The 23,493-nt window shown below is 42.7% G+C and overlaps 1 protein-coding gene across 1 annotated transcript in view; it reads right to left on the bottom strand.

Annotated features, from left to right (window-relative positions):
* The window catches only part of LOC148475042 (uncharacterized), a 41,819-nt gene extending 21,360 nt beyond the window's left edge, over positions 1–20,459 (bottom strand). The window contains exons 1-4 of the mRNA XM_088457796.1: positions 20,381–20,459; positions 14,474–14,587; positions 12,987–13,136; positions 10,347–10,490 (exon numbers count right to left, since the gene is read on the bottom strand). Of these exons, the coding sequence (XP_088313922.1) occupies positions 10,347–10,490; positions 12,987–13,136; positions 14,474–14,587; positions 20,381–20,435 (463 nt within the window). The 5' untranslated portion in view covers positions 20,436–20,459. The remainder of the gene's footprint in view (positions 1–10,346; positions 10,491–12,986; positions 13,137–14,473; positions 14,588–20,380) is intronic.
* Positions 20,460–23,493: the final 3,034 nt, after the last annotated feature.

The raw sequence follows: 23,493 nt of genomic DNA, 5'->3' as shown, positions 1-23,493 counted from the left end.
TAAGTTAAGCAGCATTATTTAAATGGGCTTTACATCAGCCCAAAGTTATGTTAGATTGTGCAGTGCACATGTCTATATTCCTAATTTGTTAATAGGTGAGCTCAAGGCCTTGAAAAAACTCTTTACATGTGAAACGTACGTCGGCAGCAGTGACTGTCTTGTTGTGACCGGCAGACATATCACTGTATAATGTCTGTTGTAATGTGAAAATAGCTTACTTGTCTTTACACCATATAATTATCGGAAACATGTGCTGCATGATCTTACACAACTCAGGGCTGATGTAATGCCCATCCGAATCATGCTGTTTGACTCAGCTTAATGTCAGCTTGAGCTCACCTATTAACAAATTAGGAATATAGACATGTGCACTGCACGATCTAACATAACTTTGGGCTGATGTAATGCCCATTTAAATAATGCTGCTTAACTTAACTTAATGTCAGGATTATTATTGAGCCCAAAGTTTACTTATTAATTAATTGAGATACAGTTTGATCCTTTGAATTCATAATAAATACTTCTATAACAAACAGCTATTGGGTAGCATGTCAGTTGAATACTAATTTTTATTATAGCTGCGCATTCTTATTTAATTATTGAATGATGGCACATATATCCTATAGCGATTGAGACCATTCAACCTTCATTCAATCAAAAAGTAGCACTTTTAAATATGATCGATAATGTCAGTTAAACAAGGGTCCTGACCAGTATTAATTAATTAACTTCATACTCATAACCTTTAAATTCCTTTAAATTAAATTCAGCAATACATTATGCTATCCGTTCCCTCTGTCTAATATAACCTGCTACTTGGTGTTATTGTTATAAATTATATCATTAGGTTTATTTGAAAGGCAATATATTTACAAGTTTCTACTGCTCTTACTCTTAATAAAACCCTTATAGTGAAACAGTGAAACTCTCTGTCTCATGCTCTTCCTTGTGTGGGATCTATGTAACAAGGGTTCATACTGACATCTAGAGGACATTATTATTTTTACATAGTTACAATTGTTACCAACATAAATTCTCACACGTGGTATCAGTTCAACATTGTATCCTTGAGGTTACTGCTCATTCTTTGGATACATCCAAGCATAGCAAGCTGTATTTTTCACAGTTATCATTACCTGCTATATGGGTGTTAATTTTTATTATGTACCAGTTGATAAATATTTGTAGACACAGTATGGCCATAATAATTATGTGTTTTAGTAAGCTAATTCATGCAGTGGTTACTGTAAAATAGGTACGTCATACCAGTACCATTCCACACATAATTGGTCCCAATTAAATGCATCACTTGCTATTTCTGATCTATGGACAGTTTGAACTATACTGTATCACAATTTGATTTAATATTTTTCCACTAATATTTATGTTTAGCAACCACTATATGTATAGGTGGAACAATAAGACAAGGTATCATATAATAACAACACAGATGTTTTTGATAAAATAATCTTTATTATTCACATTAAGAACTTGTGTTCTGATATTTATATAACTTTCACTATGTTTATACTTTATACTGATATTCAATATTTCACTGAAGAGATTGCATATTATTTTAATTTAAATAATTAAAAGTTAATTTTTATTAATATCTTAAAGTGCGCCAACAAAGTGGACATTTCTGTTTCTTCCATTTCTTCTGTCTAAATCCCTTTCCTCCTCTGTATTTTCCATTATACTGTCCTTGATACTATATTTAGCCTTTAAGTTATTGAGACCCAAGTGCATGATTTTGCATTTTTTGACATTAAACTGTAGTTGCCACGTTCTTGACCATTCCTCTAGTTTACCCATATCCTCTGTCATTATTTTTACCCCTCCTGGTGTGTCTACCCTGTTGCATACCTTTGTGTAATCTGCAAAAAGGCATAGTTTGCCTTTAATACCATTTGCAAGGTCACAAATAAAGATATTATAAAGCACTGGTCCAAGTACAGATCCCTGAGATAATCCACTGATAACATTTCCCTCTTGAGACTGCACTCCATTTACTACAACTCTCTGTTTCCTATCCTGCAGCCATGATCTTTATCCATTCAGTTATCTTTGTATCCAATCCCATGCTTTCCAGTTTATTTAACAGTCTGCGATGTGGAACAGTGTCAGAAGCCTTACTAAAGTCTAGATAAGCTATATCTATGCCCCCCCCCTTTTTTCTATTTCCTTAGTCACCCAGTCAAAAAAGTCAATAAGATTTGTTTGACATGATCTCCCCCCAGTAAATCCATGCTGTTTGGGATCCTGCAAATTGTTGGATTTGAGATAATCTACGACTCTTTCTTTTAAGAGTGTTTCCATCAATTTCTCTACTACTGATATAAGGCTCACTGGTCGGTAATTGCTTGCCTCTTCCTTGCTTCCACTTTTGTGCAGTGGGACAATGTTTGCTCTTTTCCAGTCCTCTGGAATTACTCCAGTAGAGGGGGATTGGTTGAATAATTCTGTTAATGGTGTAACCAGCACCCCTTTAAGCTCATTTATATCCTTGGATGTATCCCATCAGGCCCCATTGACTTATCCACTTTCAGTTTTGAGAGTTCTGATAGGATCTTCTCCTCTGTAAATGTGCTTGTTCCTACCTTATTTTTCTGATTACACCTGCAACTTAACTGTGGCCCCTTGCCCTCTCTCTCAGTAGTGAATACTGAACAAAAATAATTATTAAGATGATCAGCTATTACATTGTCTCCCTCAACAAGACTCCCTCTTTCTGTCTTTAGTCTTTTTATTCCACCTTTTGTTTTTCTCCTTTCACTTATATACTTAAAAAAGTTTTGCACCCTTTACCCACTGACTGTGCCATTTTCTCCTCAGCTTTAGCCTTTGCACATCTGATTACTTTCTCAGCCTTCTTCTGTTTTACAAGATACACCTCTTTATCTTCATTATTTTGCATCTGTTTATATTTCCTAAAGGCCATCTTTTTGCTTTCACAATACTTCCTACCTCTTTCCCAACTCACACTGGCTTCCATTTTCTTGTGGTTTCCCTAACCCTTTTGATACAAAGGTCTGTTGCCTTTAATATTGCAATTTTAAAATTTTCCCACCTCTCCTGCACTCCTTTAAAGTTCCTCCACTCTGCCAAAGATTCGCTTACACATCTTCCCATCCCTGCAAAATCAGCCTTCCTAAAATCTAACACCTTTGTTTTTGTATGGGGTGAGTCAGTATCTGTCTTTATTCTGAACCATACTGCTTGATGATCACTGGATCCCAGGTTTTCACCCACTTTTACATCAGATATTCTGTCTCCATTTGTAAGTATTAAGTCGAATATTGCATCTTTCCGAGTGGGCTCCCTCACCAATTGCTGGAGGGAGGCTCCGTGCAATGAATTCAGGATGCCGCTACTTCTAGTGGAACATGCCATAGACACCTCCAAGTTTATATCGTTTAGATTAAAATCTCCCATGATTATAACCTCTCCTTTTAATGCCATTTTAGTGATGTCCTGCAATAGTTTATTGTCCAGTTCCTCTTCCTGACCTGGTGGTCTGAAGATCACCCCAATACGAAGAATCACTTTCTCCCCTTTTTCTATAGTCACCCATAGGGACTCGGATTTTTCTTCAATACGATGTATTAACGTAGTATTTATGCTTTCCTTGACATACATTGCTACTTCTCCTATTCTTCCCATTCTGTTCTTCCTAAATAAAGTATATCCCGGTATAGCTATGTCCCAGTCATGATTTTCATTGTTCCATGACTCCGTAATAGTCACAATATCCAGATCATCCCTTGTCATTATTGCAATTAGTTCAGGGATTTTATTTCCTAAGCTCCTAGCATTTGCACACATTGCTCTTATAGTTTTATGTGTTTGCTTATTTCTCCTGTTCCTAGGTATGTTCATCTTTCTGCCTATGTTTATTTGGTTTTGTTCTGAATTATCTTCTGTTGCTGTTGATATGCTTCCTGTTTCATTTTCCATACCTCTTTATTGGGGCAGCAGATTTCTTTTTTCTTGTTTGGTTCACTGCCCCCATCTTCTAGTTTAAATAGTTATTGGTGAAACTTTCTAACTGTTCACTCAGTATTCTAGTTCCTTTTGAAGATGGGTGCAGGCCATCATATTTGTATAAGCTTCTATCTTGCCAGATGGCGTGGCTATGGACTGTCAATCCAAATCCCTACTCAAAACACCACTTCTATAACCAAACATTGAAGTTTCTGATGCAATGATTTCTATCTCCCCCTCTGTGTACTGGCAATACTTCTGAAAAAGTTACAGTGGTTGCCACCTGCTTTAGAGCAGTCCCTTACTTCCTGAATTCATCTTTTACTGCCATGACTTCAGGATTGGCCAGGTCATTTGTCCCTAGGTGGACAATGACATCCACCTCTCCATCTTTTCTTGCTGCCTTCACAATTCTTAGCATGCGATCTTTATCCCTTGGAGCTGTGGCTCCAGGTAAACACCTACTTGTCTCTCTACTTCAGCAGTGTTTCCCAGATGTAATCCTATAATAATGGAATCTCATAAGAGAAGTGCTTTTTGAAGATGTAATTTTCCTGATCCTATTCCTTTTTCTATAGTCAGTGGAAGACCCCATATCTTCCTGTTCTGTATTGCCTATATTAGCTGTACCTTCCAGCCCTGCAAGAGCAGCATATGAGTTTTGCAGCATCACAGCTTGTGCAAGGTGTCTGTGCTCTCTGAGGCAGTGGTGGCCTCAAGGACACATACATCCTACATATCTCAGCATGCAGTTTTGCTATCCACAATATAAGGGATATATTTACTAAGGTGAGAGTTTTTAAGAAGTGGATATGTTGCTCGTAGCAACCAATCATTCTAGATATTATCTTCTAGAAGGTACTAGTTAAATGTTAATTATAATCTGATTGGTTGCTATGGACATGGACTGACTGGGGGGGGGGGTGACACCAAGGTGCAGTCTCCCCATCAGTGAGCTGGGTGCTGCACTGTAGCATTAAGTACAGCACTCAGCTTCTGTCACTGAGGGATCCTGCACTGCACACAGGGCAGTCTGCACCTCCTGCACTCCCCACCCCCCCAGTAATAAGCACGGGTCCACAAGAGTTTTGGGCCACAAGGCCATGCCCCTTCCCACATGACCATGCCCAACCCACGAGGCCGTGCACACAGCATATGTCCCAGCACCAGGTGACACTTCGGGGAGGAAGGTCATTGAGTGCAGCAGCTCTTATTAAAATCTGTACAGGAGGTGCTGCTAGGAGCAGTGAGGTATAGTAGCCCTGTACTTAGTCCAGCTAAAAACAAAGTAACTACATTTAACCTAATGTACTAATGCAGTGAGGGATTTGTTAGCACTAGTCTATGCAATATAAGGGGCTCTGATCTAAAAAGCAGATGATCCCACCCTGCAGCCGAAGACTATTCTGTGTATAAATAGATCTCCCCAGGGATATAGCAAAGAGCGCTGCATTAATTCTAAATTTCTCCTCTTTCAAGCTTGACAGTATAGACCAGAATTGGATGTTGTTTATATCCCGGCAGTCGGTATACCGGCACTTAGAATGCCGGTGCTGGATTCCCAACACCAGTCCGAATCCCAGCATCCAATGGTAAGTATTGGGGTTAGGGGTGAGGGTTAGACACTAGGGGGAGGGGTAGGGTTAGGGTGCAGGGGGGTAGCTTTATTGTATTAAAGGGTGGATGGAGTCTGCACTAGTTTTCACATAATATATTATATGTATTTTTTCTAATCTTATGTCAAAGGACCAACATTACGGTCTATTATTAGATAAATCAATCTGACACTCGGTTGGTGGTGCTCCCTGAAATACTTTGTGTCAAACACATGGGAAATGTTTTGCTAAGAAGCAGAAGAACAAATTAGCCTTTTGGGGCACTCTTAGAAATATGTAGGTGTATGTAACGTTATGAAAAAAATAAAAAGGAACTGTTAATAAAGACAACACTTATATAAAACAAGAGTGTCCTAGAAGTAAACTCTTGAGAAGACAAAATCAAGATAAATATAAAATCACAGAATAGATTCGTATAACAATGTAGTTGCGGCGAAAATGTCAATAATGATATTCCTTAATTAATCAATTCAATATTATATTAATGAAAAGAAGGGAGAAAAAGCTGGACATCCACCTAAATTCAATTAATAATGCATGCAATTCTCGATATACATCTGTTAGGGACAGTGGCGGAACTAGAGTGTGGTGGGCCCAGGCGCAAGAATATGCTTTGCCCCCCCCCATTCCTGGCACCCCGCACCCCAGCTTTTCTCACTCCCCCACCGGTTATTAAATCCAGTCTCTGATCTGCTGTCCAGCCTTTTTTTTCACCACTCCCCTCCACCTCCCCAGTCATTAAATTCAGTGTCTAACCTGCTGCCTAGCCTTTTTTTCCCACTCCACCCCTCCACCTGGTTTATTAAATTCAGTCTCTACCCTGCTGCCCAGCCATTTTTTTTCACCACCTCCCCGCCAGTCATTAAATCTAGTGTCTGTCCTGCTGCCCAGCCTTTTTTTTCAACACTCCCCTCCCCCTCCCCAGTCATTAAACCCAGTGTCTACCCTGCTGCCCAGCCTTTTTTTTTCACCACCTCATGCCCCCCAGTCATTAAATCTAGTGCCTGTTCTGACTCCTGCTGCCCGCAATACCCCCCTGCCCAGACTTTTTCTTACCACTGTACAACGCAACCCCCCTGCTACCCAGCCTTTTTTTCACACTTTACATTGCAACTCCCCCGCCCTTTGCCAGCCCAACTTATTTTTTACCACTTACACTTACCTTGTTTCCTTCTTCTTTGGCTTCTTCTTGTCAGAGTCTGTTTCTTCCCCAGCGCTGCTCCTCTTGATCTGCGGCTCTTACCTCTCCCTCCAGCAGCACGCGTGACGTGTCAAAACAAGGGCGAGGCCACGGGGAAGGTTTCTATCATGTTGGTGGAGCTGGAGCAGCAGGAGCGGGCCGCTCTGGCTCCATCCATTTACTTAATGGGGACCGGGTCAGCGGGCAGTGGTGGCGGTGCTGTTGGATGCAGGCGGTTATGGGCCCCTGCAACACAGTGGGCCCCGGTGCAAGGCACCGGCTGCACCACCGCTAGTTCCGCCCCTGGTTAGGGATGTATTTCAATATCTCATTAGTATTCAAATCATTAAACAGCCTTTGAACATATTCAATATTACATGTGCAATTAAGTTTCAGAGGTAAAGTCAGACAAATACAATATAGCAATTAGTAGTCAGCACATAAATCAGGGCATAATCAATACATTGATTCTCGATTTGCAACCAAAAACATGATCTATCACAATACAATTAGTATATATGAAGCATTGATTCTCATCTCTTGCTGCTTTTAATAAAAAAAAAAGAGATCCTGGATTTGAAATAAGCAGTGGTATAGAGAACCCCTTGTATGCATAACCACATATGTCTGTATGTAAAGGAAATGTTGAAGAGCAGAGGGAGCTGTGTCTCACTACTTCTGCTTTCTCTGGTCAGCAAACATCGAACCAGGGATGAGAGAGTGGTTCCCCACTATACCCCAGGGCAACAGATCAAACGCTTCTGCTGTCTTTGTGCAAGACTTATTCTCTCCCTTGTTACCTGCTGGCATTGCAAGGGAGAGCGTCAGTCATGCTGGAATGAGAGAGTGCTAAGAAATGTAAAGAGAAGGAAAGATACCTCCGGTCAGTAGAATTCTAATAGTAGGCTGTGGGTGGTTTGTCAGCTGGGCTGCTATCACAAGCATACCCGACAGGCCTCAGTGGCTTGGTCACCTGATTGTCATCAAGTTAGCTCACATCTTGCTTCCTATTTCTGAGTAAAGCTTGGTACACACTTTTACGACTGCAGGCTGATTGGGTAAAACTGTCCCGATCAGCCGTGCAATCTGTCCCCAGTGTGACCCCCTGTCAGCAGCATACACACTGTGCAGACATAGCACAGTGTGTACGGGCTTCTATAGGATCGGGAGGTTGACCAGATGAATATTAAACTGTATGTAAGAAAAAAACCCGTTTATCAGCTAACATTCCTGCATCAGGACAGGATACACACCTATACAATCCAACAGCCGTTCTGTCGATATTGGATGAACAGCCCAATGATTGTATAGGTGTGTACCCAGCTTTAGTTGCTCAAATCACATTGCACCCTGAATGATTGACAGAAAATATGAAATTCTATTGGCCTAATGTCTTGTCAATCATTTAGGGTACATTGTGATTGGAGCAACTTACTCAGAAATAGGAAGCCAGATGTGAGCTAACTTGATGACAATCAGGTGAACAAGCCGCTGAGGTACAACGCGCATCCACTCGTCGGGTCTGCTTGTGATAGCAGCCCAGCTGAAATGCCACCCACAGCCTACTATTAGAAATCTACTGACTGGAAAGGTATCTTTCCTTCTCTTAACTTTCCTTAGCACACTAGTTTTCACATAATATATTCTATACGCTGCTGCAGGGGGCGTTCAATCTGTTTCCCTGTGGTATAGTGGGAACCACTCTCTCATCCCTGGTTCGATGTTTGCAGACCAGAGAAAGCAGAAGTGGTGAGACACAACTCCCTCCCTGGGCTTTTCTACATTTCCTTTATATATAGACGTCTGTGGTTATGCATACAAGAGGTTCTCTATACCACTGCTTATTTCAACTCCAGGATATATCTTTTTTTCATTAATAGAAGCAAAAGATGAGAATCAATGCTGCATATATACTAATTGTATTGTGATAGACCCTGTTTTTGGTTGCAAATCGAGAACCAATGTATTGATTATGCCCTGATTTATGTTACAGACTGCTACCGTCTCTGAGGAGATAATTATCAGTGAATAACCATTTAGATAACTGTTGCTTCAATTTCACTTAATCATTGTGTGTCAGTTTGCACAGATATATAACTTGTTGTAATATTAAGATTATATTGGTTTTACAGAAGCCTAAAACTAAATGTCTTTGTGAATACTCTGTGTGCTGGTTACTAATTGCTATAATGTATTTGTCTGACTTTACCTCTGAAAGTTAAATGCACATGTAATATTGAACATGTTAAAATGCTGTTTAATTATTTGAATACTAATGAGATATTGAAGCACATCCCTAACAGATGTATAAATTTTTTTCTTTTCATTAATATAATATTGAATTGATTAATTAAGGAATATCATTATTGAAATTTTTGCCGCAACGACATTGTTATACAAATCTATTTTGTGAATTTATATTTATCTTGATTTTGTCTTCTCAAGAGTGTACTTCTAGGACACTCTTGTTTTATATAAGGGCTGTCTTATTAAAAGTTAAGTTTTATTTTTTCATAGCTTTACATACACCTACATATTTATAAGAGTGCCCCAGAAAGACTTATTTGTTCTTCTGCTTCTTAGCAAGAAATGTCCTGGTTTAGGCTGCAGTGAGGGAGGGTTAGGTTTAGGATGCAGTGAGGGAGGGTTAGGTTTAGGCTGCAGTGAGGGAGGGTTAGGTTTAGGATGCAGTGAGGGAGGGTTAGGTTTAGGATGCAGTGAGGGTGGGTTAGATTTAGGATGCAGTGAGGGAGGGTTAGGTTTTGGATGCAGTGAGGGAGAGTTAGGTTTAGGATGCAGTGATGGAGGGTTAGGTGTAGGATGCAGTGAGGGAGGGTTAGGCTTAGGATGCAGTGAGGGAGGGTTAGGTTTAGGATGCAGTGAGGGAGAGTTAGGTTTAGGATGCAGTGAGGGAGAGTTAGGTTTAGGATGCAGTGATGGAGGGTTAGGTTTAGGATGCAGTGAGGGAGGGTTAGGTGTAGGATGCAGTGAGGGAGGGTTAGGCTTAGGAAGCAGTGAGGGAGGGTTAGGTTTAGGATGCAGTGAGGGAGGGTTAGGTTTAAAATGCAGTGAGGGAGGGTTAGGTTTAGGATGCAGTGAGGGAGGGTTAGGTTTAAAATGCAGTGAGGGAGGGTTAGGTTTAGGATGCAGTGACGGAGTGTTAGGTTTAGGATGCAGTGGGGGAGGGTTAGGTTCAGGATACAGGGAGGGTGAGTAAGGTTTAGGCTGCCTGCAGGTGTCAGTATCCTAACCCTGTGTGGATGGAGGCATCAGAATTCTGACCACCAGGATCCTGAATGCTGGCATCCCGTACCCAACCCACCAGAATAGCTGGGGTTTCACATTTATATTAAGGCCTCAGCTGGAAGATGTCCTCTCCTGCTGAGATTATACTGATGTCATGGAAAAAGGCTGAGAAGAATACTCTCAGGTAACAAGTATATACCTGGTTATAAATCTGGATTATACATAACCTTTCATGTATTATACAGTGAGTGAGTCTTTATTTACAGTTTGTGATGCTGTGTTTGGAACAGACCAGATAGTAGAAATGTTACTATAATTACCTGTGGTAACATCAAATTCGAAAATACACCTATTTTCATTTCCAGTGCATTGTAAGGTTTCCCCATTGCCACAGGCGTCTATATTATCCGAAACACATGTTAGACAAGTCAGCCCATTCAGCTGTGAGTCGTTGTCACTGGGCACTGCAAAATAGGAAGATAAAAACATCCATTATGCACAGTATGTCTTTTTGCTACTCGTATTTCATTTCATATACATAAATTAATACTTAATTAGATTTCTTGACATCCAAAGTAACCTACTATATATATGACACCCCAAGTTGTCCTGTGGATTGGGGCTGCTTCAAAGATTCAAGCTACACTGTAATACGGAGGCTTTCTCTTTTCTTCCATGAGATGAAAGTAATCCGGACCCCGGACCCCAGAGCCCAGAAAAACACAGGTATAGATAATCTTAGTTTATATAACAGGCAGCTAGTGGAGATACAGGTTGCATATGGCTCAGTCTTCAGGTAATGAGGAAGTTATTCAAATGTGCACATTAACAATTGCACACACACACACATATACATATATATAAATTATATATATATATATATATATATATATATATATATATTAGTGAGGTGATCAAGGTAGGTGCCCTCTCCAGGGGTATATGGGCACTTCCAAACACAGACACCAGGAAACCGCACACCAGTCCAGGGTTTTAGTGTAATTAGCCAAAGCCAGTTTATTGTACAGTAAAAGAAAAACATAAAACAACATCATAACCCATCTGGGCTGTAACTAAACACACAGGCTCCCCATCTCAAATCGGATAGGCTAAAGACCCAACATGGTTGTAATGGATGAAACCAGGGCCGCAACTAGGGGGGAGGGGGGCTGGAGGTGCACGTGCACCGGGTGAGACACTGCACCTGCTGTCAGTGTCCTCCAGCCTCACGCCGCAGTGGGGCTCCAAGCCAGCCGCCCACTTGGAGTGGGCACTACTACATGGGCATTACTATGGGGGCATTACTATATGGGCACTACTACAGGGGCATTACCTCGGGGGGCATTACTATAGGTGCACTGCTGAAGGGGGCATTATTATAGGTGCACTGCTGCAGGGGGCATTACTATAGGTGCACTGCTGAAGGGTGCATTACTATAGGTGCACTGCTGAAGGGGGCATTACTATAGGGGCACTGCTGAAGGGGGCATTACTATAGGTGCACTGCTGAAGGGTGCATTACTATAGGTGCACTGCTGAAGGGGGCATTACTATAGGTGCACTGCAGAAGGGGGCATTACTATAGGTGCACTGCAGAAGGGGGCATTACTATAGGTGCACTGCTGAAGGGGGCATTACTATAGGTGCACTGCTGAAGGGGGCATTACTATAGGTGCACTGCTGAAGGGTGCATTACTATAGGTGCACTGCTGAAGGGGGCATTACTATAGGTGCACTGCAGAAGGGGGCATTACTATAGGTGCACTGCTGAAGGGGGCATTACTATAGGTGCACTGCTGAAGGGGGCATTACTATAGGTGCACTGCTGAAGGGGGCATTACTATGGGGGACTGACTGGCGGGGTGCCAAATTACTGTCTTGCCCCGGGTGACAAAAATTCTAGTTTTGGCACTGATGAAGAACACACTCACTCTCCATCTATATCCCCAGGAACTCTTAGCCAGCTTTTACTAAATCCTAAACATCTTTCAAGTCTGTTTTGCAATCACAGACATTATCCTGGGGTTTCAATATATATAGGTCAGAAAACCTGAACCATATTCTTCTCCCATGTATAACTTTCCCAGTGCTCTTGTCATACATATATATATATATATATGTGTGTGTGTGTGTGTGTGTGTGTGTCTATATCTAGCCTCAATATGCCACATGACATGATATCCCTGGCATGAGTGAGCCGCTTGTTCCCGTCCATCTCTGCTAGCATTGGGCATATTTTTGGACGAACATGTGACTAGGAGACTACTGATAACTTGTGACACTTGTATCAGTCTGTATACGAAGCAGAAGATTCTTTTCTGTCACTTGCTTCACTAAAATATTCACTGCTCAGCTTCCTTTGGTCACAGGTAAATGGTTCATACACCTAAACCTTCCTCAACTATGATTGATTAGAATAGTGATAACATCATCAAAATCCGTCCAGTGATTTAAGAGAACAAACAGATCCCAGAACCGGGAGATCTATCTTACATACTGTATGTAGAGAAGAGAAGATATTACATTGTGGGTTTTAATGTTTATATACTGTATGTATGTAGATATATATATTAGATATTATACAACTTTATTAAATTAGCTAATAAATGTGCATAAAGATGATACTTAGGACCTGATTCAGAGGTGGCTGCTGCGTCCGCTCTTGCATCTGTTACCGCACTGAGATGCCCACTTCAGTGTCTCTAAATTCAGTCATTTTACCAGTGCTTCTTTAGACACTGCCGTCAGTGCACCATCGCTCACACCATCAACACTTGCATTAGCCCAATGGCAGGTGCAGTTTCTCTGTCTGACTCTGGCCTCCCATGGCTGCGACTTTGCACTTGCGAACGCTGTTCACTGCGTGAACATCAGCAATGCAGATTAAGTGCATTCACCTCTGACTCAGGCGCATAATGTAAAACTGGGTTAGAACAGAGGAGTGTAATTTAAACACTTACATGTAGGTGGCGCTGGAGTACACATATCGGTATAACAACAGGAAGTGGCAATCTTTGTATTATAATTGGCAGCACTGACACTACCAGCTATATTGCACTGACTGGCAGGTACACAATTCAACACAGTGTCGTCCAAGGTTACGGACCCATCTGTACAAAAAGAATGAGGAAAAATTATTATTTTTTTTTTATCAAATAGGGCTAAAGTTATACTTCCCTGCTTTATAGCCAATATTTGTTCCTCCTTCATTTTAAAAAATTACCAGCCCCCTGGCTTATTATTAATAGCAGTTTGGTATGGTTTCCCAATGAGGACCCACTGGCCCTATTTAGCAGGGGCCCAGCACTTGCATACACCTGGGAAACTATCAAATCACTTTAGTTGCCTTTCATCTCTCTCCACTAAAATGTAGTTTTCACATTTACCACTTTACTATAATCTATGAACAGGTATTCTACAAATTACAACTAGTACTGTGCATTCATATAATACACACTCACCCATAGTCACAGGGCAGACCCTAAAACAAACATTGGCATCCCGACAGGAAACAAAAATACATTGGCTCCCACAGGGAAAATACACACATTGGCCTCCCCACAGGAAAGAAATCATTGGCCCCCACATAAGACTTACATACTTACCTCTTATGAATTGAAGAAACAGGCAGTAGCAGGGATTGGGACAGGGCTTATTAGCGTTCAGCTGCCTCACTCACGGATCTGCAATGGTGTTGCATGTGCGCGCGAGGTTGGACTTCTTCCGAAGGTTGCCGTTGCAGCTGCTTAAAATGTCCCCTTGATTAGAAGAATGTAGGGGAAGAACAGAAGTTCCTCCATGGTAGCAAAAGGCATCAGTAACTGGCTGCCTGTGCTGTGCCGGTTCCCACCTCCCCTCCCTCTTCTGTGTGACCTCCAAGACATCAGGCAGCTGCATCCAAGTTCAGTCATGGCCTAAAGCTGGGAACACACTAGACCAACTTTCATCCAACCATCCAAAGATGAGCCCAGTACAGCTTGGGCCAGACAGAGGTTCAACTGGAAAAGACGCCTATGTGTGGCCCCTCTACTCAAACTGCATTCAAACAGGTTCTACAAAGCCAAGTCTCAAATGCAGTACATTCACCTTCCATATTCTGGAAATGCTGTAGCTGACATATTACATGTGCTCTCCAACTGCCTCCCCTCTCTCCCTCTAGGTCCCTGAAGAATGGAATGCACAATGCTGTAATGCTTCACATAATCCTAACTTTTTATGTTTTATCCTGCATGGTAAATGCTATACATCCTTGTCCTGCTCTGGAAGTATAAAGTAGATAAAGCATTGATTCAAAGTTTTATTGAGATAACTTTTGTAGAAATGAACCATTTGTTTGTAGCTCAAAAACTGAAAGCACACGTCACATTCAGAAGATATAATTACTTTTTATACACAGTGATTGTTAAGTGCAACATTTTTTTTAAATGACAGACTCAGTATAACATACTTGTAATTACTGTACGGATACTGCCACAAGCATAATCACCGGGACATGTCATGCTTGGTATAGGACAGACGATGGGATCGGGGTCAGTACACAGCCTGCATGTGAGAGAAAAACCTGCAATTGGGAAATATAAATAGAACAAGATGATGTACAGAATGAGGATACCGGATAACAACAAATATTATCTTCTTACAGATTCTGTTGTGTGAGTGTTAATGAGATAATTAGGGATAATAACACACACATGCATCCTATATTCATAACAAATGTGAAAGCACACGGGGTCATTCAAAGCATGCACAACATTAACCAACATTTTAGTTCAGATAAAACCCACTTTCCCCAGGGTGTTAGTAAGGAATAGTGATAGAAGCCTTAAATACAGAGCATGGGAGGTAGCAATACAGGCTTCAGATCAGTAGCTCTACGTATACATAGCATTAGAAGCCATAGATAGTGGTGTATGAGAGACAGCAATGCACTAAGATCACAGCAGCCTAATAAAGGGAGAAATGCAAAACTTTCTAGTTGCAAACATAGCTGCAACTATAGTCACAGCCGCTACTGTATCTTCCTTCTAATGCCGCAGTGATGGGCATCCAATTGAGACACCCACTGGTTGCGGCATGAATTTGCAGATGTGGGTACAAAGGCGCATTATTGGCGCACCATCAGACTTGCCCAGTGGCAGGCACGTAATGCCTGAGTGACCATGACCACCGGTGTCAGGGCAACTGTATCTTTAGACACAGACACTGACCCCCAACAAGTCCGCCACATGCCCACGACTTTAGCCACCTCTCCAGTTATCGCCCAGAATTGGCCATCAAAATTACATGGATCTCCAGGCAACTTTGATATATGTCTCCTAGCAGTAAACATTGGGACACATGCAAAGAGCCAAAGCTTTACCTGCATCCACCTCTGAATCACCCCATGAATGTGAGAGAGTGTAACATGCCATTTGCATCTCATTATGCTGGAGGCTATGGAGCTGTCCAGCTTTGGGCACATGGCATTAAATGTTACAGCCTGGGAATTGTGGCACTTGCTGATTGGAAGCAGCAATTGTGTAGAGGGGAAATTGTCATCAGTCCTATTATTTCAAAAGAAGGTTTTTTGCCCACACAAATTAGTACAATTTACTACTCAGAACTGTTTACTGCTCCCATATTATAATCTGGTTGGTATCACTTACAATTCTCTTGGGAGGTACACCCTAGAATAGATACCATGCACAATATTAGAGATGAAAGTAGTCTACAGTGGGGCACTCATTTATGCAATATCACTTTTATTACACCTATTTAAAGGCTAAATAATAAAAAAACATATATTATGCTGTGGTATACAACAAATGTATAATATAGGTGTGTCTAAAAAATGGACACCCCAATTATGGGGTATTATTCCCCAATCTTTCTAGTGGGATGTAGTCATGTGAGGCCGCCTGTCACAATCCCGAAGGCACAATGCCGGCTAGAGATTATTGATAGGTGTTGAAATACCGATGCCCATCATAATCCCAAAGCTGGAATCTAGAACAATGCGGGACCGAATGAGATAAGTACGGTCCACGCGTCCTCATAGCCGTGGGGGGAGGGTTAGGTTTAGGGCACCCCAAGGGGTATTTTGAGTTAGGCATTCCCCCGTGGGAGAATTAGGGGTAGAAGAGGGGAAAGGGGTTAGGGTTAGGCACCCCTGGAGGAAGGTTAGGGTTAGGCACCCCCCAGAGAGGGTTAGGTTTAGGTTGCGGGGAGGGGGGTTAGGTTTAGGCACCCCAGGGGGAGGTTAGGGTTAGGCACCCCTAAAGTAGGGTTAGGGTTAGGGGGGGGAGGGTTAGGTAATTTACTCACCTCCATCGGATGTTCGCCTGCCGGCTTCGGGATTTCGACTGCCGGGCTCTCGTCCGGTGGTCATACATACCGATCCCCTTCCAGTGTATGCCAATAGCTAGGCTACAGCAGTTTTTAGGTAGGGGTATATCTATATTTAGATATATTACCACCTTTTATAACAGTCTCCCAAGCTTGTGGCTCAAGTTTGGGAGACCCCCACCCCCCCGGCTCTTTACTGTATATGTAGAACAGCGCCACTGATAATGACTGCAGGGGATCAAACACTCCCCTGACATATACATGCTGACCACCACCGCCAGACCTGTCACTTGCTGGAGTGTTTGGCACCATGTTGATGCCTACTGAGCACCCTAACAACTGTGGGAGTGGCGTCATGACATCACTCCTGTCCAAGCAGACAATGTGGAACCGGGTCGAGAGGCAGACCGTGCATCATGATAATATGCAGGGGCGAGGCTGGTGCTTCAGTGGAAGAGCCGGGCGCTGCGCACCATACTGTTATTAATAAATATATATATAGCAGCAGGCACCCGGTGGATAGAGATTGAGGTGGGTGACTGAGCTGTTGAGCTCTGCGCAGTGGCACCGCCTGCACAGCCCAGAGTCTCAGGGTCATTGTATTCTTGTACTTGTTTTAGTGATACTATATTGCACAAACACTGTACAACACATACACACACTGTACAACACATACACACATTGTATAACATACACACACATTATAACACATTATAACACACAGTCAGCTTGATCTAGTATAGCACACACTGTACAACACACTATTGGTAATGCAGATTGTAGTGTGATATTACCAAATGAATTCGCATTGTGAATTCAGGCAATACCACATGGATTTACTACAAATCTCTTGCAGGGACAGAGCTTGCGAGAAAGCTCTGTCCCTGTGAATACCCTCCGCACACTAGTCACAATATTTTCGGAAAGCATACCGTAACAAAGTGCCCGCGAATGCGTCGACCGGCCGCCACTGCTACCCTCCCCGGTGCTAAGCCCCACCCCCGGCACTAAGCCCCGCCCTTGTGATCACGGACCTCCCGCGACCCCCCCAACCCCCCTCTCCCTTAATTACACTTACCTGCATGATCCGGGCTCCGGTGATGTCTTCCATGTCCTCCGGTCAGGTGATATCCCATACTGCACTGGGACCTAATCACCTGATGACTGGGCCGCAGTGCAGCATGGGAGATCAGCTGACCGGAGGGAGGACATCACCCGGAGCCCTGACCTCTGGTCCCTGGAGTCAGGTAAGTAAATTTTTTTTTTCCTTTTTTATTTTCTTTTTTTTGCAGTGATCAGCGTGTGGTCTGTTTAGACCACACAGCTGATTACTGGGGCCGGCTCCAGGCTCTGCTCTCTCCGTTAGAGCAGGGCAGGAGTCTGGTAACCGGGGGAGACCCTGGATAACGCCACCTCCAGATGGCGTTATTATCACAGGACCTCCCTAGGTATTTTTTTCATAATTTATTTTTTGTAACTCTGGCCAGATCACATTTCCCATTACAATTATGAGAAATGCAATCTGATTACTAAAAATAAGTGATACTTAGGGGTTGGAGTAGAATTATACAAATTCTACTCCAATTGCCCTGTAATAACTATAGGTGATACTAAAATAATGTGAAAAGGGTGTGAAACACCCTTTTTCACTTTATTTTAGTAAAAATAATGTTAATAAATAGAGCCCTATATAACAGAGTATAACTACACAATATAGAACACACTATACAACATATAAACACACACTATATAACACTAACTACACAGTATAGTACACATTGTATAACACAGCATGTTATCCTGTGAAATGGTCTGCAGACACATGAGAGATCATAATCACATGGATGCTCTTACTGTATGCATGTGTGTGACCAGCAGCTGCCGTTTTCCATTCCTCCTGTTGTCTCTAGAGTCTGGTCTGGACAACAACCAGTGAATTCAGTCAGTGGGCGGAGCCTAGGAAGAGGACACTTCCTATTGGCTGAGAGCTCACATAACCACATATCTTTTTGCTCTATGGACGCAGCTGGAGACAGCGAGTTGCCGCGGACCCCGGTAACGGCAGAATAGGGGTCTTACTTAGTTAGTGACATGCAGGGGCGAGGCTTCCACTTCAAAGGGAGAGAATGCGGTGGGTGTCCAGTTCTGCCCTCAGAGCTGTTGCGCTCTGTGCCGCGTCACCGGCCGCACCACCCTAGCTATGGCCCTGACATGGTATACCAGATTGTCATGAGTATTTATACATATGTTCTATCAAATAAAACAAATCCATCTTGTGGGCTACATCTTTATTTCCATATTGTCAGAGCATATTCCATATGTTCCAGGCGTGTAATATTTCTGATGCAATTCACAATGTCAATTAATCAATGAACATATTTTGTGCTGCTTTATTGGGGATGGATCTCCCTTATCATATGCATTATTGGCGAGATCAGGTAGTTGTCAGACATTGTGGTTTTAATACATATTTCTATCAGATGTCTGCTCATGCAATCCTAACTATGGGCAGGATGTACTTCGTATCGCATCCACGATGTGGGACATCCCGCCTGTCTTCGGGTACTAACTGCAGTTGATTACTATGGTATGTACTTAGAAATGCTGTGCACATTGCAAAGGACAGTTCTCCCAATAAGAGCTGTCCTTTGTGATGCCCCCAGATAGGGGTACTTCCGGGTTTAACACCCAGCAGTCCATCTGGTGTCCTTCTGTGCGGATGTGGGCTGCAGGGGGTGATGGGAGGGATCTGATTGGATCCCTCTCAGGGGGAGCATCCCAAAAGTAAGCCCAGAGGCTTCTTTTGGGTAACACCACCTGAAGATGGTGTTATACACCGGACGAAGCTTAGTACATATGGGGTATGTGGTAAAATCCCTTAAAATTTAATTTTGGGGGTTTTTACTGCATTTTCCCAATTAGTACATCCCGCCCTGTGTACCTTATTTAAAATCACTTTATCTTTATCCACTGATTTGGTTACACCCTTGTCTCACTGTGCATTATCAGAGGATCTCCTATTCAGTGGATACACTGATCTAGGTTTACCTACTGTTTGCTGTGCACCTGAGATCTCTAGTTATTTGGTATATCATTTGTCTGTTTAATGAGATTCAGCCCAGCGATACACACAGTATTTCTACAGCTAAGTACAATAGTTCCCTGATGCATCACACTTATGAGAGTCTCACTATTACACACTCTTTTCACATCACAGTTGCTGTCGGCATTTAACGCAGGTTCCTGTCAGGGGTATCCTCAGGTCTCAGTGCTGCACCTCACAGTTACACAGTTATATCACTTATTCAATCCTATCATTGTGCATTGAGCAGAACAGAATACAGGGCAGCTCCAGATGTTGGTTGATTGACAGTCTGCAGCTGTTTATTCTATAAAATGACCACACAGTAGCTTGTGTATCCTATTAAACTATAATATTTTATTTTTGTTTCTCAAGGAAAACACTGAATACATGTCTCACACATACACAATTATTTTGTGGGGGAAGATGTACTAAGCTCTGGAGAGTGATAAACTACCAAACAATCAGCTCCTAACTATCATTTTTCAAACACAACCTGTAACATGACAGTTAGGGGTAAATTTACAAAACTGAGAGTTTTTAGCAGTGAGTTTTAGAAGAGATGTTGCCCATAGCAACCAAACAGATTCTAGCTGTTATTTTCTAGAAGGTGCTAGTTAAATGTTAAGTAGAATCTGATTGGTTGCTATGGGTAACATCTCTACTAAAACTCACTTCTAAAAACTCTCACTTTAGTAAATTTACCCCTTATGGCTGGTCATTTACTACTCTCCAAGGTTACACTTTCCAGAGCTTAGTACATTTCCCCCATAGAGAGCAATCAGTATAGCAGAGGAAATGCATGTAGTAGGATTTATCACACCCCTGGTACCGCTCTGACAGACTGTCACTATAAAACTATTCAAGACAATTATACAATACAGATCTATTATTACAGTAAACCAGGAGACCGAACAAGTGATCGGGATGGATTGTACACAGACTCACCAGTCGCTGTGAGAGCTGAGAGGACACACAGTAATCCCAGGAGTGATCCCATCATGATCTGAGAGTGATGAACAGTAGAATGTATCAGTCTACTGCAGGGTAACCAGCCAGGTCCTGTTATTATATAGACCTGGGGGAAGGTGCGGCTGCAATAACTGGCAATTCTCCAAATTCTGTGTGTTATGTATAATTGCGCTTCAGGGGGTTTCCTCAACTGATTCTAGGAAACAAAACGTATAATTTACTAGGAATTTTATACCCTATCTGCATGTTCCTGTGCAGAGATCTGAGCCTGGGATCACTTTGCCTCTGTAAAGTACCGTGAATGATGAGTTTAAAATGCAGCATCATCCCAAAGCTGTTATATACATCCCTATATAGACACACAAGGGGTTTATTTAATAATATATAATTTGATAAACTGGCGGCAGTCACAGTAAATAAACAATGAATGGTCCGCATGACCTTTAGTCAGTAGGTTTATGGTAAGCTGAAGTCATGAGAATTCCATGGTGTTTACTGATATTATATCCAAGACAATGGCCCTCATTCAGAGTCGGTCGTAAGTGGCCGCTCGGTCGTACGCTTCCAATGTTTGTAAACCACGCATGCATACGGTTAGTTGTGCGCATGTGCGTACGAGACCTTGCGATCCAAAATGCTGTCGATCGTATGGCTTACAAGCAAGAAGTGGCTTCCGAGAGTTGATTGACATGAAAGGCCGTTTGTGGGTGTTGACGGGGGTGGTGGTCTGAAAAATGCAGGCATTCCTCACCGTTGTCAGGGCGTTTTAGGGGCGTACATAAATTACCTGCTACGACTGACATAAAAGGCCGGAAGTAGTTAAACGTCACTCTGCGAGCAGGTTAGAGGCCTGGCTGATCGTACAGCTTGAGGTTGGGTACGTGCTCTCTCAAGCCCCAGAGTACAATCGATACTATCGAATGTTACTGATGTTATGTCTGATGTTTCTATTTTGTGCCACACACTGCAAGCAGCTAATAATCGTTTGTTGTAGCTAATAACACTGCTAATTGGCTTGTAATTGATTCAGCTGCGTTTGCATTAGTGAATAATAAGAATAAATATAATTCATGGGGATGGCTTATTCTATGCATTTTTTTGTAAATTTTTGGTGTAATTTGCACACAACACAAGCGGCCGCAACCATCAGAAGAAAATTACCATACAGCGACTGACAACGATTGACTCGATCGCTAGCTGTTATCACTCGCTAGCTAGAGGAGGTGCATTGTTCACGTACGGGCGTCACTTTGGTTGCGACCGACCGGCCATGCGATTGCTTCCTTTTTCAGTTTTGCAGTCGTTAGGCATACGACCGAGCGGCCGCTTATGACCGACTCTGAATGAGGTCCAATGTATCTCACTTTCATCAATATCATAAGTGAACTCAATGTTACTGCCTGATATGTTAGCTTTTTGCAGCATCATCATAATTCTCCCTTAGAGCCAGTCGATAGCATGAAAATATCATATACCGTGTTTCCCCGATAATAAGACCTACCCCGAAAATAAGCCCTACCCTTACTCTTGAAAAACGGTCCAAAATAAGCCCTACCCCGAAAATAAGCCCTAACAAAAAAAATAAAATAATGGTAAGTAAAGAATTGTAAAACAGGGCTGAGGGCATGATGGGGATAAAAGCAGGACTGAGGTCATGATGGGGATAAAAGCAGGACTGAGGCCATGATGGGGATAAAAGCAGGACTGAGGTCATGATGGGGATAAAAGCAGGACTGAGGTCATGAAGGGGATAAAAGCAGGACTGAGGTCATGAAGGGGATAAAAGCAGGACTGAGGTCATGATGGGGATAAAAGCAGGACAGAGGTCATGATGGGGATAAAAGCAGGACTGAGGCCATGATGGGGATAAAAGCAGGACTGAGGTCATGATGGGGATAAAAGCAGGACTGAGGCCATGATGGGGATAAAAGCAGGACTGAGGTCATGATGGGGATAAAAGCAGGACTGAGGCCATGATGGGGATAAAAGCAGGACTGAGGCCATGATGGGGATAAAAGCAGGACTGAGGTCATGATAGGGATAAAAGCAGGACTGAGGCCATGATGGGGATAAAAGCAGGACTGAGGCCATGATGGTGATAAAAGCAGGACTGAGGCCATGATGGGGATAAAAGCAGGACTGAGGTCATGATGGGGATAAAAGCAGGACTGAGGCCATGATGGGGATAAAAGCAGTACTGAGGCCATGATGGGGATAAAAGCAGGACTGTGGCCATGATGGGGATAAAAGCAGGACTGAGGTCATGATGGGGATAAAAGCAGGACTGAGGCCATGATGGGGATAAAAGCAGGTCTGAGGTCATGATGGGGATAAAAGCAGGACTGAGGGCATGATGGGGATAAAAGCAGGACTGAGGGCATGATGCTGTCAATGTTAATTAAAATAAGTCCTACCCCGAAAATAAGCCCTATGGAGTTTTTTTGACCAAAAAAAAAATAAGACAGTGTCTTATTATTGGGGAAACACGGTATATAACTTGTATAGAATAGTATATGAGACGAAAAATGTTAATTGCTGAAAAAAGCTGGGGCTATGCAAGAGTAGGGTTGCCACAGTATATGTCACAGTTTTGCAGGGATTGTACTAGAATTAGGGTCTGTGTTCCGGAATCCCAAATCTACCGGTTTTGTGACAGGAGTGACAGCGCTGATGGTGGTCTTGTGGTCCCTGGCACTGTTATGAGAAGCCTCTACGTCACCCACTCTCTCCACGCCCCTGCAGCCTCTCTCATCAGATCCTCAAACACACACCCACATTACCCTGACTATGCCCCAGCTGCCCGCACCACGTGACGGTTGTGCCGCACACACGGGCTTGGCCCTCCAACACACAGGCCTAACTACAGTAATCACAGACATCTGTGTAACCACGGTCCTTAATTACAGCAATCACAGTTAGCTGTGTAAACACGGCCCCTCCCACATGTCACAGTCTATCAACAGATCCGCAGCACACATCACCAGAGGCAGCCCAACCCCCCCCACCCATGCCTCACCACACAGCGAGTTCAGCAACCTATCCCCACACAGACCCACCCCCCACCTCACTGTCCACGATTGGCCGCCCAC

Source organism: Taudactylus pleione, unplaced genomic scaffold (assembly GCF_031769625.1).
Source record: "Taudactylus pleione unplaced genomic scaffold, aTauple2 ptg000786l, whole genome shotgun sequence".
Classification (NCBI taxonomy): Eukaryota; Metazoa; Chordata; class Amphibia; order Anura; family Myobatrachidae; genus Taudactylus; species Taudactylus pleione.
Note: the sequence above shows the minus strand (reverse complement) of the source record. Positions and strands in the feature narration are given on the sequence as shown.